Here is a 17972-nt window from a genome sequence, read left to right on the forward strand (position 1 = left end):
TTCGTACACGAAAGCCTTCAGCAGCAGCATACCGGTCAAGCTCATCGACGTCACGATCAGGGCGGCACCAATGCAGGCCTTCCACTCACCCGTCGGATACTTCATCTCCGCGAAAGTCTGGCAGAACGAGGCACGGTACAGGGCTTTCTTCTCCTGCACCGACAGCTTCTTCCAGTCACCCTTCTCCTTCTCACGCAGCGCCTACAATCGACCCAAACCAGACAGGTTATTGAAGAGGGCCATGGAGAACAGGTGAGTTCGTGGGGGAGGGGGGGGGGCTATCACTTACCAGAACGTCGCGCGTCGGTTCCTTGAAGCGGATGGCGGGCATCGGATAGTCTACCCGGTCGGCGTACACCGGCATACCGTTCCAGCCGTGTCCAACGACCTCCCGCTTGCCGATCTTCTCGGCCACCAGATCGTGGGCCTGGCGGGTACCCACCTTCGTGCGCAGTGCATTTCGCAACACCACCGACGCAAGGTTTACGTTGGCCATTGTATCTGGAAGGGGTTTAGAGAAAGAAATGATGAGAATATCAGTCTCCGATAACTGCAACCACCGATGATATCGATCCCAAGGCCTGCTGAGAAAACGGGAGAACTGTCAAACGGCGGAGGACTAGAAAACATATGACTGCCTCGATCGGGTGAAAATTTTCATTATGTAATCCGATTTTTGCGAGCCGGAACGCGACGATATCGACCATTTGCCGGGGGAAAGTGCTTTTTCCGATAGCGTATCGTATGTTAACGAGACCGGTGGAGTAGATTTCGCGAAGGTTTTGGGGCTTTTTGCCGTGTCGATTACGAAATCATAACCCCCAAAACAGTCGCCCGATTTCCACGGATTTATTCCATTCGTCGTGGGCCACATCTCACAGGCGGTAGCTGGGTCACAAGCGGAGATAATTACGGGTGCAGCAGGATCGAATATCTTTCGGCAGGTTGTTCTAAAGGGGTAAATTTCACTTGCACTTGCCCGCACTCACCTTCAGTAAATTCACACACAGGAAAAATACAAAAGAAGTCAAGGGGCGCGGGCGCTTGGGAGGTCCTGCCGGATGAAAGGGTTGACGGGTTCCCGGCTAGCCATTTGTGCAATTTCGGCAATGGACCAATTTCGGGGTGCGTGATGAGTATCAAAGTACCAAAGGGACGCTGGTTTGAGGCTGATTCTGGTGCATTCTATGTACCACGAAGAAGGGGATGATGAGGGAGGCACCCATTTTCGCCAGTTTTCCGTTAGGATGCTCGTGATTTTAAGGTTATTGCGCATTTTCAAGTGATATTCCTGAATAATTTTAACATTATAAAAATATATTTTCTACTGGCGATAACTTGAAGCTGGCTATCTGGGCCAATGGATTTAGTGCCTGAAGCACCAGATAGACGTGCTGCGATTGTCTCGCGCGATAAATAGCTCAGTTTGAGGCAAGGTGTTTTATGGCTCCGGCAAACCGACTGCAGCACTTGCGGCAGTTCACGTTCAGACCGCGATCAACACATCAAGCAATGGTGTTATGAGTACAGTGTTACACCTCATCTACACGGGCGCGAGAAAGCTGAAAATGAAAAAGGCGAGAATTTTTGCTCAAATTTTTGAGAAGTGAGCTATTCTCGTTTTGAGTATGAGTAATTCTCCGAGCTGTCGCTTGGAGCGCTGTCTAAGAATTCCAAAGGTCATTTATCCTTAGCAACCCCGACTGTTGCTAACACAAAAAACGCCTACTGCATTGTTTCACAGGTAGTTTGCAGGTAGCTCAATTCTCAATTCTCCATTCTCTCCTTTCTCGGTTTCTACACGGGCGGAAAAAATCTCGCTCCGGATTTGTATGGATTTGACATTCTCAACTTTTTCATTCTCATCTCATTTTCAGCTTTCTCGCGCCCGTGTAGATGGGGTGTTATACAAATGTGTAGAATAACTGTTTAGATGCTGCCACACGGAACGAAAATTTGCTCGCAAATTTGCACATTAATGCCAAAATGTTTTCGCTTCGTGTGGCAGGCGTAAAACTCCGAAAATTTATGCCGAAATGTCAAACGTATTGTTTTCATCTGTGTTTTGGCCGCTGAAGTTGATTTCCGAATAAATTTTGCAGTTTTTAACGATTTTGTTGCTGTTGCTGTTATATTTATATTAAAAATGCAAAAACAATACGGAAAGAACCTACATTTTCGTAAATAAAGCGTTCGATAGCGTCAAGGGTTCAGCGAAAAAGTCCGCGGATGTATAAAAGTTTGACAGCGTGTAAGGGTTAAGCGAAACCGTTTTAGCATTAATTTTTTCGTTTGCGCTAGAGTTTTCGCCCCGTGTGGCCACGGCTTATAAAGCAAGATTAATCGGTGCGTCCGCTTTTGCAACGCTAGCTCAAGCTCACAGCTCTTTTGACAACCCGAAAACTGCATAGCCGTGGCCACACGGAGCGAAAATTTGCGCGCAAATTTGCACATTAATGCCAAAATGTTTTCGCTTCGATATGTTTACATGGCCGGGTTGAGGAAATTAAAATTGTTTTTTTGAAGAAAAGGATTGAATACACCAGCAATGATCACTCACTGTCGATGTAAACCACAAAAAGAACATATTGTGAGCCCTACCGTTTGCAAAAAGCTTTTACGCTAGGTTTTACGTTCCACGGACCAATAATCGTTTGACAGCATGTAAACGGCAAGCGTAAACGTTTTGGCATTAATTTTTTCGTTTGCGCTAGAGTTTTCGCCCCGTGTGGCCACGGCTCATGAATCTGCACTTTGTTTACGTTTCGTAAATTTTTGATACTTCGGTGAGATGTCATCCCCATACAAAATTTGAAAACCCAGCATTTCTGGGTTCGTTTCTCGAAGCGATAGAAAAAGCTCTCTGTCTGTTGTGCTTGAGCGAGCGTTGCAAATGCGATCCGTCTGGACGCACTGATAGAATTGATAAACTCCGTCCAGACGAGCAACAAAGTTATCGCGATACCCTACAAACCACGATTCCTATGCTGGGTGTAGGAGTGAGTGCGACTTCCGATGAAACAGCGCTATACGAGCTCCAGATCGAGCAGTTTGGTATATGAGCGCGAAAAAGACGGCTGATGAGATGGCAATACTTTTGGTCATTTTCGTCGTTTGAGTTTGAAATCTTCCCGAATTTTGTTCGATTGATCGAAATGTGAATCGAAACACACCGCGACACCGCGATTTGATTTGCCTTTTTTCCCATAAATCCGGCGATTTTCAATTAGAAAAATGCGCCTGATTGTCGTACGATAATTACGCGACCTTGTTGCGAATTAATTTGATCTGCTTTTCGGTCAACTTTAGCCGTTTAATCTATTGCACCGCGGCTGTTCGCATTCAAAGAAACACCCGGCAGAACATGTACTTCGATGTTTCTAGCCCCAATTCTTCGCCAAAAAGGTTTGCATGATGTACATGCACAAATCATAAACATTTTGCCTCATTATCCAAGTGCATTTACCTGCATTTATGCCACAAAACAGCGAGGAACAGAGCTGTTTTTCTTAACATAAAAAGGATGGGAATGTTGATCCGTTTCTTGGCACCGTTTTCAACGGCTGTACCGAGGCAGATGATGCCATGAAGTGCACAGATTACGTTACGAAAACGGCGATAGAAAAGATTCCCCACGGAAGCGCTACGCAGTGCTAAAAACGAAGCGCGATCTCAGCCCACGGCAAGGAAGGGCGATCGCGTCCCTTGCGTGGGCGAGAGTTGGGAAAGGGGCGAAGATGTCCATCTTCACAACATTTGAAAGGGTTAAGAGTGGAGGGGGAAAATGGCTAAAACCAATGGATGTTTTTGCTTGCTTGTGCAGTTGCCCAATCAGAAGAGAACAACAAAACAGCAGCAGAACAATCGGCAACAGCATCCGGTGCCAAGCACGAAACGCAGAATGCAGAACAAAGGACAACAATCAGCGCAGGATGTACGAACAATGGGGGGATGAGGGGTTTGTAGCGAGGAGAGCGTGTGCACCAAGGTGTTTACTACGCGTTGGTGATAGCCACCGAAAAGGGCGTTGTCGATGCAGCCAACAGCAGAAGAAAACGATCGCGAATTGGTCGTGTGTTGCCGCATTTTGATAGGCGGAAAACATGCTCAAGAATGTCGGAGTTTTGCGTTCAAAACGGCATGTTTTGATGTCGCATATTCCTGGGAAAATTCACGATAGTTTGAGCTATATTCTTCGCTAGCTCTTCTATCTTTTCTGCGCAATAAAGTGCACACAAAGTACACCAACCCAGATGCACTTTGCGCATAGCGATTGGTCAAAAGTTGTGTTGATTTGGTATCAAGGTATGATGCGTTTCAGGGTGCAATCTATTGTTCGTGTTGAGCCTGATGATCGTGTGCGCGGTTGCCAATACGCACGTGAAGCGTGACACGCATTTTTTGTTGAGCAAAATGTTTGTTTTCCATTTCAATCAATGTGAATCATGATGATCATTCGAAGGCATGTTTGTGACATTGTGAACAATTGAAAATGTGTGAACTTTTTGTCACAACGCACGGTCTCGATTTCACGTATTGATGTAGCGTTTGTGAACAGGTGGTTATCAATAAAGCATTGGTTCAGTGCGTTGCATGTTCGAAATTCCCGTCCCAAATCCTATCATCTCCCTAACATCATTCCACTTCATACACATTCATTCATCCACATACATCACCGACAGACATACCGCGACAAACCATGACCTACGACGATGACGAAAGAGCAGACCTAGAACGGGGGAGTGAGACAAGCAGAAGATCGGCGATCCAAAATGGTGGATGGGCGGTCGAAAGTTTTTTTTCGATTTTTTCAACTACTCGAAAAAAACCCTGAAAGTATGCAATTTGAAATTTTTACATGAAATTTCAGAAGGCTGTATAACCCACCTAGCATTGCTGTATATGATAGGGGCACGAAGGCTGCATAGCCCACAAACCACCCCATTCAGGTTTGTTCGCTATGCAGCCTTGCAAAATTTCAAATTTGGTTTGTAGGGTAACTTTCTCGCCCTACTGTTTACATACGATTTGACAGCTTCAAAAGAAGTTCTCGCTCGTTCTCGCTTGCTCGCTCTCTACACGTGCATTGCAGTTATCGCGATAACTTCTCGCCGGATTTGTATGGGATGACGTTTGTTTTCGAAGTTCTCGTCGAGAAATTCTCCAACATTCGTCATCGTCTGGACACAGTTATAGATTTTTCACGACTTGCGCTCCCGTGTAGAGACTCGGTTACATGATGTTGTTCTGCAGTAAGTTAACAGACAGCGTCAAGGGTTAAGCGAAAATGTATACGTCCGCGAACGTATAAAAAATTGACAGCGTGTAAGGGTAAAAAATATCGTTTTGGCAATAATTTTTACGTTTACGCCAGAGTTTACGCTCCGTGTGGCAGGGCCTTATGAGATGCAGGGACTGCTCGAATTTGTACTCGATTCTCGGCAACGGGGACCAGGCCACGGTTTGTTGTGGTCTGGGACGCGTTCTTTGGCGCACTCTTCTTGATTCTGCGCACAACTCTCATCCGGATCAAAGCAAGCTGCGCGCGACCGGCCTCGAAACTCCAAGTATCTTCACTGGAATTACCGGAATTCTAACTCACCTGCGGAACGCTAACCTTCCGCGGTTTCTTATTAGCACGCGAATAGTGTTTAGTTGTGTTTTTGCGTATGTGTGTAAGTTGTACGTGTCCGTTTGTCAGTGATCGCAGTTTACCTTCCTCGGGAATCCTTAATCCTCGGGGCTGCGGGTTGCTCCGCTAAGTGGCGCGCTGACCGCGCACGCTCCTCGAGCTTTCGGCGGTTTCGGTCCGGGCGTCCAGTGTTGAGTCTTGTGGAGCAAGGAAAGGTGGCGTCGCGAGCGGGGTTTAAAGAGCCACGAGCTTGCTTTGGTGGTGTCACAGTGACAGACCGTGCAGAGCGCGCGCCCGTTTGAAGTGTAAAAGTGCGCGCAAAGTTCCCGGCTTTTGCTGACGTTTTGTCAAGAAGAGCGAGAGAACGAAACGGAACGGAACGAATCCGGGGTTTTGAAGAAGAACTAAAAGTGTGTATGCGCCAAAAAAAGGCTGATGTGCTGTGGTGTGTGCGTTCGCGAGTATCAACCCACGACAACGACGACCACGACCACGACGAAGACGGCCACAACGACGACGGCGGCGCCGGCAATAATTCGTCGACGCAACTGGCGGCGCAGCACTAGAGTGTGCGAGTTTAAAGGGACACCATATCATCGTCCACCACCATCCGGCTTAGCTGGTTGGTACTGATCCCGATCTCGACCAGACGAAGGCCATCGATCGCCACCTCAGTGGGGGATCCTACCAAGATCGAACCTCTCTCTCCTCCGCTCCTCTATCGTCGGGACCACCACCCTCATTCTACGTGGCCCTTTCCGGTGCGATACCGCAAGAGAGCTGCTGTCGCTGCTGCTGGTGCTGCTGCTGACGAGGATTGCGCATCGCGACTTTTGCACAGTTTTCGCTAATTTGGCCGCACACGCACACTCTCGCGGCGGGTGCGCGACATCGGAAAGTGGTTCTGCTCTTGTGTTCAAGTGTCTCTCGACCGATCATCACCGTCCCATGCCTCGTGGGACAGCATAAAGGAGGAAGGAACCGCAGGTCACCATCTACCGCCGCTCCATCGTCCCATTCGGTCTGGTGGTCAGCAGAGTGCGTGACTAAGTCGAAGGCGCGGTATCGCGGACCCATTCGCTCGAACGCTTTGGTGGCAGGTGCGCAAGCCAAAGTCATCTGATTCAGTTCTGAGGGAAGCGGAAGGACCATCGCCTGTCGGTCTGCTCTCCCTGCTTGTGCCGTCGTCCCCAAGACATTGGAGACGGCTCGGTCTCGTCCTCTGTGCAGTTCTGATCGGTTCCGCCCGGAGTTAGCTATCGCCCAATTTGTGACCACAGCTCTGCGTGCGAACGTAATGGTGAGCCTCTGAGCCGCCCCTACCCGCCCCCCTTCGTTCGCCTTCGCCCTAGCACTGTGTGGTTACGTCGCGGATGATTGAAGACGACCGGGTGGCGCTGCGCTGCTAATCGTATGTTGAGCACATCGCAGCAGAGGCAGAGTTGCAACATCATATAGCAAGCCTTGGATTACTGCTGCGCTACGAGGCGCCCGAAACCATCGCAACCCATCATCCGGTGGACTGCTAAGATGGATAGTCGGAATGGGTAAGTTTCGTCTGCTTTTCGGACAATCGATGACCGACCATACCATTTCGGGGAACAGAACGAAAATTTGCACCCCGAATATGTGCCTGCGTGTGTGTGTGTGTCTGTGTGTGTGCGTATGCGAGAGTGTAAGTGCCGTGTAGAGAGAGTGGACCGTACAAGAAGCTTATCGCGATGAACGAGAAAAAAAGGGGAATGTCATTGGAATGCCACATTACATCCTGGACCACTTTCCTTGCTATTCAGCGATTCCTGATTCCCCCCCCTCCTCCCTCCTCTCGCCCACCGTTCCTTCATGTTCTTTGCCACGGGACCGCGACGGTGCTGCCAAGGAAGTGGCTCATCATCCATCGAGATGTGGGGTTCTTTGCGGATTTGAAGGCCCGATCGCCATACAATGTATGTGCGCCACGATTGTATGTGACCCCTACTGGTTCTTCTCATGATTGCTCACGTGCTTCTACTTTTTTTTCTCCCATTGCGCCTCGCTCGCGCTATAAGTGTGAATATGGTGTGTTGGGCCATTTAAAGAGACCGTTCGCCTCCTCCTCCTCCTCTTGGTCGCTAGGTCCGTGCCACCGTCATCGTGCTTCCTCCTAAGTCTAGGGCATTTAAACCGCGCGCGCGACTCTTCTCTTCCCCCCCCCCCCCTCTCCATCCATCGGTGATCGCTCTCTTATCGCTCTCTCTTCTCGCTCGTTCGCGTTCGCGCTCGCGCTCCCGTCTCTCGGTTCGCGACCGTGTGGGGTCCGCTCTTTCCCGGAAAGCGAAGAATAAAGCACAAGGAGGAGGAGGAAATTCGTCGAATGGTGGCACTCTTGGATCTCGCTGTCTTGGAGCGCGTAGTGGGGCGGTTTGCCGTGGCGGGAAAGCTGCGCGCTCGATCAGGAGAGTGTCGCTCGCAGAGGAGAATGCCAAAGCGCGCGCTCCGTAGAACGCGCCCCTCTAGTGAGCGAGAATGCTTCACGGAGCGCACCGCACCTGGTTGGATTGCTGTTGGGGAGCAAAAATCTGGCGGCAAAGTCTCGCCTTCTTCCCCTGTGTAGCGCGCACTCGCGATGAGGTAATGGAAAATGGAACGAGATAAAAGAAAGTGCAAAAGGCGCGAACGGCGGACTGAACGCTCGCGCGCCTATTTTGCAACGTCAAGCTCTTCTTCTGGCGCGATTGTCAAAAATTCGAGCGTCAAGTCGGTGGGGAAATCGAGTTGATCGAGAAGGCAACGACGTGTACACGGTCCAGCAACGCCAACGCCTCTCTTGAACACGCATACTAGATCGATGGATTTCCCGCCTTCCGCGCGATCGCAGGGAATAATTAGGGCGATCGTTATGGGATCAGCGCGGCGTATGATCGCGGGTTCGTTAAGATCTCGGAAGGTTTTTGGAGTATTCTGAATCTTGGAGAAATTGCATGATGGAGGCGCCTGGTATCTCTTAATTTAAAAATGTTTTTACTTACTTAGTTCCAGTACAGGTCCAGTAGTTAAGGAACTGAATGTAAGATGAGCAAATGATCGTTATATTTTTTGTACTATTTTAACTATTTTATTTATTTAATACGTATATTTAATAACATGTTTTGTTTTGTTTTAGATCGAAATATGGCAGCAAAGTATCTTCAACGGAAACCCGTCGCACCCAACCGAACCGCAATGGTCGCAAACGCAAGATCACATCAGAAGACGTCAAGGTGAGAATTTTTACCAATATAGATAGTTTTATCTGGGTGCGTGATAAAAAAAAAATAGACGAACCAAGTTGTTATTGAAATACGATCCATAATCCTTTAGGTAACTATTGCCTCGTTCACCCTCGCTGTAGCCTTCGCGTAGTTGGTATCGTTCGAAAATAAGGGGGAAAAGACTGATCCTCTGTCATAGGCTGGCTATTTGCTTGCACAGTTATGCTGCGGGGGATGCAATGTTTCCGTTTAATGTTTAACAAGGGCATATGCAGAAGTCTTGCGCTTATCAATCACTCTCGATTGCCAATTGGTGTCGTTTCGGTTTGAACAACGATTATACCATGCACACAGAGGGGAGAACCCTGGCAAAGTAAAAGTCTAGAACCCTATTTGGGATCGGTTTTAGAGAAAATTTTATTAGCCCGCATAATACGGGCACGTGGCGACGTAAATAGTTTATGTTGTCTGTAGTTAGAGCATGTCGCAGAGCCTATTGTGCTTATTGATTCGATTACGAACAACACATTCATTCATTAACGTTTTGACACATTACAGATCATCTAGTTATATGCTGGAAAGTTTTCCTAAAAATTGAAACAACTCTCTGTTAAACTGTTTGTTCAGCTCATCGACCAAAAGTATGTGTTTGCTAAAAGTATTGAATGAAAGCATTAAGATATAGAACCCGTCGTAGCGTTCAGACAGATGTGAACAGAGAGTTCCCGCCATTCGTTGTCTCATCTGATCATGGCAAAACTTGTTTTAGCCAGTCGTTCTCACCACGAACACACACAGCCGTTACCAGGGATCAAGAACAGGCTCCCAGGCGCCTCGAAATTGCCATCAACCTAGGGAAAGCGAACTACATTCCATCGTTTACCCGCGGTTCATAGCTTGATTTGGCCCTTTAATTTCGTTTTTTAAATCCCTTCCTCGTTATTGCACCCCAGGAATCGTTCTACCAATCAGAAAGAGAGAGAGAGAAAAAAATAATCTACCGAATATTAATCACCTGGCTCCGATACCGTACATGTTTGGCCCATTTTTGTTTCTCCTTATCGTCCCATAACAGCAGCGCAACCATCATCCATACTGGTATTTGTGGAGGGATTGCGTTATTATCTTCTTGCTCGACGAACTTCTCGACATCGACACAGCAGAGCAACGCGCGCTGCTGACGGCTGCGAACGCGGGAAATCAGCTGCTTGATCGATGAAAGAGAAGGAGAGAACGAGAACTACCGGGCCTGCGCAAGCGGCAAAGCGAGAGCGCTAACACTTAGCGAGGGGCGCCACGAATGCCTGTAACGCCAATGTTTTGGCGCCAATGGCTTGACAGATCAGCAGTTGCTCGAACCGGGGACGGGGAAAGTGCTACCAAATGATAGCAAGAGCAGAATCCTCATGATGTGTCTATGGACTATGAATACTTTGTTTGGTCATTCTAATGCAGCACGGCCTAGAATTGTGGTACAGCACCACAGAACGTGCCGCGTGTGGTCACCCTTTCTACGGTCGGTTGCTCTGTACCCTACTGGTATGCTCCTTCTGTGTCTACCCCCGGTGGTGGACACTTCCGATCCGATGGAGGTGATCTCATACAGGAAGCAATATGAGCGGACCGGAATTACGCGCTCGTGGGCGAGCTCCGGGCGAGTGCGCTGCACAGTAATGCCATATCGCCAACTAAGTGTGGAAGGGCCCAAGGAACATATAGCCCAGCGATGGCGTTCCCCTACACGAAAGCGTCAAGGTCTGGCGGAATAAGCATCGCGCGCAACTCTAATATCATTATCCTCCATTTCCTGCGCAAGCGGCGGTATGATGTGGTGGTGGTGGCCAATGGTGGCCGGGGCCGGGTACCAAAAGGCGCGTTCCCTTCATTGTTTCTGGTTTTCGCGCCGACGCGTGCACGACCACGCGCCTCTCGCGCCATTCATATGTTTTTCGGGGTTTTCTTCTCCTCTGCTCTCTATCTTCTTTTCCGTAATGTCTGCGATACAGCATTCCGGTTCTTTTCACCGGATCACTGACTCGCGGCGATAATGGTGGTGGTGGAGGCCGCGGTCGCGGGTGTGGAGGTCTTCCTGCCATTTATAAGGAATGTGCGCAGGCGCAATTTCATCGTCGTCCGGGGCCGATGCCTTTTGCGCCCCCCGAAAAGATGGTCTAAGCTTGATAACGAAAGCAATGATCAACGCATCGACGATCGAGCACGACGATCATAGCCAGCAGGCGCGCGAATAGCGAAGCTAGCAAGTGGACGATCAGACCAAACCATAAGGTAATGATCGTGCTTCTTCTTTCGCCTCCATAGGGAAAGTATCTGTTCTTCTCCGTTCTGCTTCTTATGCTTCTCTTCTGGCATAGAGCTCATCTTGTGTTTGCCTTCCTCATCTCCATCATCATCATCATCATCATCCTTTGGTCCCTTTCGCATCTTCTCCGGACTGGTTACTGAGGGCAATCATGAACCGTGTGAGAGCGTGTCTAGCATCTGTGCGCGGCCGTTGTCACGGTGTATTGGTGAAGTTGAGGTCGTTGCTTATCGTTGCGCTGGTTTGCGCGGGCTTCCGGCCAGATCAGATGCCTTAAAAGTTGCGCCAAAAAGAAGGGATCACAGATTTCGAGCGGAATATCTCTGATATTATTATGTACGCCAAGCATCGCGATTCGTTTATGTCTTATTCGAATGGCATGTGTCGCATCCGTTGGCGGTAAGGATCCTCATATTGACACACCGAGAAAGGGAGAAACGGCAAACAAATGTTAGTGAGCTAGTGACGGCGACGGCGATTGGAACCTTCTTATCCTTAGGGTCTCCTGGCGCTTTCCCTTCGTCGGTTCGGGCCTTATACCTACACCAAAGAATGACCAAATCAAACGTTGAGGGTTAAGCGACGACGATACCACCATCAGCCCGGCCCGGCCACAAAGTCGATATCGCATTTTGGAGGGGTTTCCTCGAAGAAGCTTGCAAGATGTTAATGCAGTTCGTTGAAGCCGTAAGGCGTAAGACGACGATGAATGGTGCAAAGGCCAAGAAGATGAAGGGAAGGGATGAAACGAAGCGTAACGAGCAAAAGAAGGACCGAAGGAATGATGACGGTGGTGGTGGTGGTGGTAGCAGGGATACGAATGAAACCCGGAAAAGGGACCAACAACCGGCTAGGGGTGCAGAGGGGCATTTAGCTAGGTTTGCGTGTGCGTGTACATGTAGCGCAGAGCAGTATGTGGTCCCTCGGCCTAGAAAGGGTCTCTGTGTGGAAAGTGCATACAAAACGCGTTTCGGGTCCCTCCTCGCCCCTGGCATCATAAAATGTCGATGCTCGAGTGTAGGGCTTTGCTTGGTTTGCTTGCGACCCCTTGCGTTCCGTTGACCGTGGTACAGCCCATTCCTCTAGGGTGTCCGCCGCCGCCGCCACGGATGTTTACTGCTGCTGCTGCTGCTGCTGCCCCTCTCATGGCAATGGTGGTGCAATGCGGCTATACCGATTCCCGCCAAAAGCGCTCGTCATGACGCTTGGAGCGCGCGCGCCAAAAAGTGCTTGAGCAACGGAGCGTGTAACGGGCAACATTCCTTCGAACAGAATAAGGCTGCAGAAGAAGGGTCCAATGTATCGCTATGCACAATAAAGCTGTGTTGGTGTGTCATTTGTTGTCCAATATGGTAATTACGATGCGAGAGAAGAGCACACGAGGACAATTGGATTACATAAGACCCGGGAAGAACAGGAAATGATTGCGATCTAATTGAAGCAGAGTGGCCACACCACCATATGCAGCCATATCTGCATAGACAGGGAAAGGATTTCAGTTGATTGAAAAGAGAATTTAAAGGACATGCTGCTGCTGTTGCATCAGAATCCATAATTCTTCTTTCAAGATGATGAAGAAGACACGACAACGACTTCCACGGTCCACTGCACCCCATTTCATGCAACATCTGCCAAGGATGTTGCGCGGTTTGGTCCCTTTAAATGTAAATGATGTGCGCGCTGGCACCGGAAGGTCCTTTCTTGATCCTTGTATAATGCCGTTGGTATGCGTGTGTGTCTGTGTGTCTTCGGAATACGCGCTACACAATCAGCAGAGAATGAAGGATGCAAAGGACGAAATGGGAACAAGCAGCAAGAATTCCGTTATAATGGCGGTCAGGTCAGGAGGGTTTTTCTTTGCCTCTGCGTTGGTCTTCCGTTTGTAGGGCGCGAATGTTTAAAGATCCTTTTTCGCCCTTTATAATGCTTGAATGTGAGAAATGATCGCTGGGATTCGATCGGCATTGGTATTGATTGGGATCGCAAAGGGCACTTAATTCGGTTTTATTGTCCTATTTACCTAGAAGGATCGGAGAGCGTCTTCCTGCTTGTTTGTTGTATTTGGATTATTTTACGATGCCTTTCTATCATTATTCTTTTTCCCACAGGATTCGGAGGGTTTGCAACCGTCAGCGAAACGGTCTTCAATCCGTGGCGCTCGATCGTCACTCATCGCACCGTTTTCTCCCAAAGCGGCGCGGCACATACCCACGGCGAACTCTTCTACGGCAGCCGCTCCAAGCTCCTCGTCGGAACAACAGTCCATGCCGGTGTTATCGGTGGCCACGACGAGTGGTGGTGGTGGTAGCAGTAGTAGTAATGGAGCAATGGCGAGCAACTTCGTGCAAGATTTCACCTCCGATACGCAAAGTTCGTCAGAATGTTTCTCCTCTACTACCGAGTTCGATCTGTACCAGCTAGTCAGCCCTGCCTCGGTCAGCAACGGGGGTGTGCTTAGCCCCCTTTGCGACGCTGCCACCCTGGTCGGTAGTGATGCACCCGCCTGGTTACCAAAAGACGGTAGCGATTGCTTACCGCACCGGTTGGCTGGTGGTAAATCGACGGAAGCGGATAATCCAACGGCTCTGAAGTCCGCACTTGTCAGTTCCTCCTGCTATCTAACGCCCTCGTACAAGCAACGTTCCTGCCCGCTGCCCTCGCTCTCGTGGGTGGATTCGGTGGAAATGTGGAAGCTAATGTGTCGGAAGGATGATCTGTCGTGGCTCGATCGGGAACCGAACATGTTCGACAACCATCCAGGTAAGCGAAAGAACTTTCAAAATGAATAGAAAAGAAAGGAACCTTTCAGCAAGGACATCACCTTGCTCGATCGATCCTTGCTACCTCGGATACCTAGAACTGCGCCGCATCCATGGGAAAATACCTGCCTCAATGCAATGATGATCCTCTACTCCTGCTCGTGATGATCCCTATCCGGATCGTTGGAGAAGGACCATAGAAAGCGGTTTTGTAAATCATTTACACCTACGTTAATGTCTGTACTCTGCTTTTTTTCTCTCTCTCTCTCTCTACTCTTTCTGCCATAGGTATTGTGCCCCGTATGCGTGCGATCCTCGTAGATTGGCTGAGCGAAGTCTGCGAGGTGTACAAGATGCACCGTGAGACCTACTACCTAGCGGTGGACTACATCGATCGGTTTCTGAGCCGCAAAAAGGAGCAAAAGAAAACGCACCTCCAGTTGCTCGGCATCACGGCTTTGTTCGTTGCGGCCAAAGTAAGTAACGTTTGTCTCCCTTTCCGTTTTCTGCTGCTGCTGCTGCTGCTGCGGATGCTGTTGTGGTCACTAACAGTCTGGATGTTGTTACCGTGTTTCCCACGATGTTCGTTTCATGCAGGTTGAAGAGATCTATCCACCGAAAATTGGCGAGTTCGCGTACGTCACCGATGGTGCGTGTACCGAGGAGGACATCTTGGATGAGGAGCTGGTGCTATTGAGCGTGCTCGATTGGAACATCAATCCGGTCACGGTGATAGGTTGGCTGGGGATGTATATGCAGGTCAATGTTACCACCCGAGAGCCGGACAACCAATTGCGTTATGTCCGTGCTGGCACCACCGGTACCACCGGTGTTGCTACACAAATGGCAAAAACGGTGCCAACACCACTGTTTGGAGAGAATGATGAAAACCAAACCAACAACTGGTCCAGTGTACCCTGTACGCCAAACAAACACAGTGCGGGACAGGGTGGCCGTAATGCCAGTGCAAGCAAGACTGACGATGCCTTCGTGTATCCACAATTTTCCGGCATGGAGTTCGCGCACACAGCACAGCTCATCGATCTCTGCGTGCTGGATCTAGGATTCGCTAACTTTAAGTACTCTGTGATTGCCGCTGCCGCCATCAGCCATACGTTCGATAGGTAAGTCATGGCAAATGATATTTTTTTGATCGCAAAATACACCCATTACTTTCAATTACTGCGCTAACTCATGGAAAATACAGTATGTGAAGATGTAAATAGTTGTAATTCGTTGGTTAGAGAATCCAAGCAATGTTTATTAAGATTTTTTTTTGTTTTTTTATTCTTTAGGAAAACAGCAACATTTGTATCTGGTTTAAACTGGGAAGAGATTGCGCCCTGTGCCAAATGGATGGAATCATTCTTCGCCGTTATCTCGGAACAGAATGCCCAGTGTCCGCTCACGTTTCTGGAGTCAAATGAACAGCTTAAGTACAGTCATGGGCTGAGCCACTTTTGCCCCAATTTGGTGGGCGACAGTTCCCACATCATCCAGACGCACACAACTTCGATGAGTATGCTGGTAAGTGTTGCCTGTTATGTCGTATGTCCTGTTACGATTGCTAACAAAAATGGTCCTTTTGATTTTTTTTTCACTCATCGCGCGGAACAAAGGAACTGGTGGCCATCAAAATGGAGGAAATCGAGTCGTCGGAACGCATGGTGAAGCAGGAGGCGTCACCGGCACCAATTGGCACCACGCTAGAGGACGGTATTCTGACGCCTCCGGCATCCAATCGCAAGTCTTTAGAAACGGTAAGCGGTCCTTATCATCATCCGCTACAACCTTCAACAATTCACCAGGAGCCACAACTACATCCGGTGCCGGGTCACGGAGTGATTGTGCAACAGCTAGTGCTTAAATGATACCTTCTATGTAAATTATGATTCTGTTGCTACGCTCGTGCGATATTATGATAGACACGCACCCGCCATCATTCTAAAAGGATCGAGGAATAATCCTGAGATTCACGTGGGTTCTATCACCCCGTGGATATAGATTTGTAAGCATTTCAACTGCGACTTTATCAATCGTGGCTCATCAAGGGAAGGATGGTTTTTGAATTGAAACGCTGAGGCGTATCGCTAGTTATCAGTTGATTAAACCAATACCTGCCATTATATCAACGAATCGTTTGTATTTGCGATTACTCAAACCAATACATAGAAACACCAAAATAAGCAACCATTAAATGAAACAAATTAGTAAAATGAGCTTAGCCCCGGTGCGCAAGGAGTACAATGACGCTTCTATTGTTCATGATCGATCAAACATTAAATCCATTTCATCATCCTTTACACAATCATTTTTCCGCCTGAACGCGCGTCCTCAACCCACTAAAACTGTAACATGGATATAGCTTATCCCACTAAACTATACTAACATGTGCTCTGCTCCTAAAATAACTCACTAACCCCACGCCCTTCAATCCGGTCACGGTTGCTTCTCCTTTCCTAGTTGCGCCTCATTCAATCGCATTTTCACTTGGGTACTGGGGTCAATTCATTTTGCATCTCATTATAAGTTTTCTTATGAATTTCTTTTCCACACTTATTCATTACTGTTCCTACTTGGCTATACATATTTCACTCGACGACAATACTATGACTCTGTTAAAATACCATACAAAAAAAAAAAACGCGCCGTTCCACTGTGATAATATCGATCATGTTTCTTCATACTTGGTTCAGTTCTCAATCTCTCATAATACAAACCATCAAAAAACAATATTGTGATACTTTTGCTAATGATTCTGTAACAAACAAACAAGAATGTGCCCAATGTGTAGTACAAGCAAGCCGATGTTCATCGTGACAACGTGAATGGGGGAAACTACTACATATTCCACCGATAGAAAACAAAAGGCGATGCAATTCTAGCATAAGCGTGTATTAATGATGTCCATCATCATTAGCGCCCCAGCATAGCGATTCAATTCAACATCATAGGATAAAATTTAGAATTTCTCACAAACAAACGTGTTTCAAAGTGAGGTCCAGGCCGACCTCAAACAACGGTACATGATTTGTGCAATGTTAGAACTCTGCTCTACTGAAACGAGCGTCATTGCGAAGACTTTACGATTTCATCTAATGGGTTGATGGTAGAGATCAATTAAATTACTAGTGACCTATTAGTGCTAGCGTTAACAATAATGAATCCAGACGTTGAATTATTTAAACTCATTGCTTCCCATTCTAGGGATATCTTATACGAATAGGTAGTCCAATGTCACCCAATATTATATCATGTGATTTGTGATATTTAAGATCAGTTTCATCGTGAAAACCGTAACAATCTGCATTTGCTTTCGCACATGCATTCTTTATCTATATGTTGTTGGGCCAGAAATAAGAATGATGAACCATAGTAAACTAAATTGCCACAGGATAGCGAGTCTATCGTTATGTATATACTAGAATAACAATGTTATGTATAAAGCTGAATAACTTCCAAACAAAAAGAACCGTGTAACCTATTTAAAGAAATTTTAAACTCTTCCGGATGATAGGAAGATGGGCCTGGTGTAGTTAAAAATAGCGTTTGACTGGGTCTGAGCCCTACGTTACTGACCAAAATATGATAGAAAAAAATGCATAACAGTGTGTACTGATTAACCTACCTGTATGGTAGATGGATTCCAACATCCAGTAGATGGATTCCAACATTGGATAATCGATTATAGTTACTAGGTTGATCAATCTAGTTAAGAAGCGTGATGTATTATTTGCATATTGTAGATATTCACAGCAAAAAAACGGAATCTAACAAACAAAATGAAGAAGTTACAAAATGAAATAAATGAAAAAGAAATGCAACCTCTGCGTATAAGTGTACGTAAAGTAACATGTCCGAAATGATATATACAACATAATTAATGGTGTTCATAGTTTCTAACATTTTACACACTATCCTTGAAAGATTCGCCATCATCAAGGCATGGTTGAGAAAGGACATAGCAAAATGTAATGCGTTCTAATAAAATTACATAACATTGCAAATCATTGTGGAGACGTTAGCGAATT

The 17972-nt window shown here is 47.6% G+C and overlaps 2 protein-coding genes across 6 annotated transcripts in view; one reads left to right on the forward strand and one right to left on the reverse strand.

The window, feature by feature from the left end:
* LOC125951996 (cytochrome c oxidase subunit 4 isoform 1, mitochondrial) overlaps nt 1-1091 on the reverse strand; it is a 1340-nt gene extending 249 nt beyond the window's left edge. The window contains exons 1-3 of one of the 3 annotated variants that reach the window (XM_049681187.1): nt 990-1091; nt 290-501; nt 1-201 (exon numbers count right to left, since the gene is read on the reverse strand). The exon at nt 1-201 is cut by the window's left edge and continues 249 nt beyond it. In XM_049681187.1, the coding sequence (XP_049537144.1) occupies nt 1-201; nt 290-496 (408 nt within the window). In that variant the 5' untranslated portion in view covers nt 497-501; nt 990-1091. The other 2 variants (XM_049681188.1, XM_049681189.1) reach the window with 2 other exon arrangements.
* A 4550-nt stretch (nt 1092-5641) lies between these two features.
* Nucleotides 5642-17972, forward strand: part of LOC125948036 (G1/S-specific cyclin-E) — a 215933-nt gene continuing 203602 nt past the window's right edge. Inside the window, exons 1-7 of one of the 3 annotated variants that reach the window (XR_007468546.1) lie at nt 5642-7179; nt 8775-8871; nt 13291-13942; nt 14230-14417; nt 14539-15065; nt 15237-15468; nt 15561-17549. Coding sequence is in view for 1 of the 3 variants with exons in the window: in XM_049673663.1 (XP_049529620.1) it covers nt 7163-7179; nt 8775-8871; nt 13291-13942; nt 14230-14417; nt 14539-15065; nt 15237-15468; nt 15561-15812 (1965 nt within the window). In the remaining 2 variants the exon portion in view is untranslated. Of the gene's footprint in view, nt 7180-8774; nt 8872-13290; nt 13943-14229; nt 14418-14538; nt 15066-15236; nt 15469-15560; nt 17760-17972 lie in introns of those variants that run through there. The other 2 variants (XR_007468547.1, XM_049673663.1) reach the window with 2 other exon arrangements.

Source organism: Anopheles darlingi, chromosome 2 (assembly GCF_943734745.1).
Source record: "Anopheles darlingi chromosome 2, idAnoDarlMG_H_01, whole genome shotgun sequence".
NCBI lineage: Eukaryota > Metazoa > Arthropoda > Insecta > Diptera > Culicidae > Anopheles > Anopheles darlingi.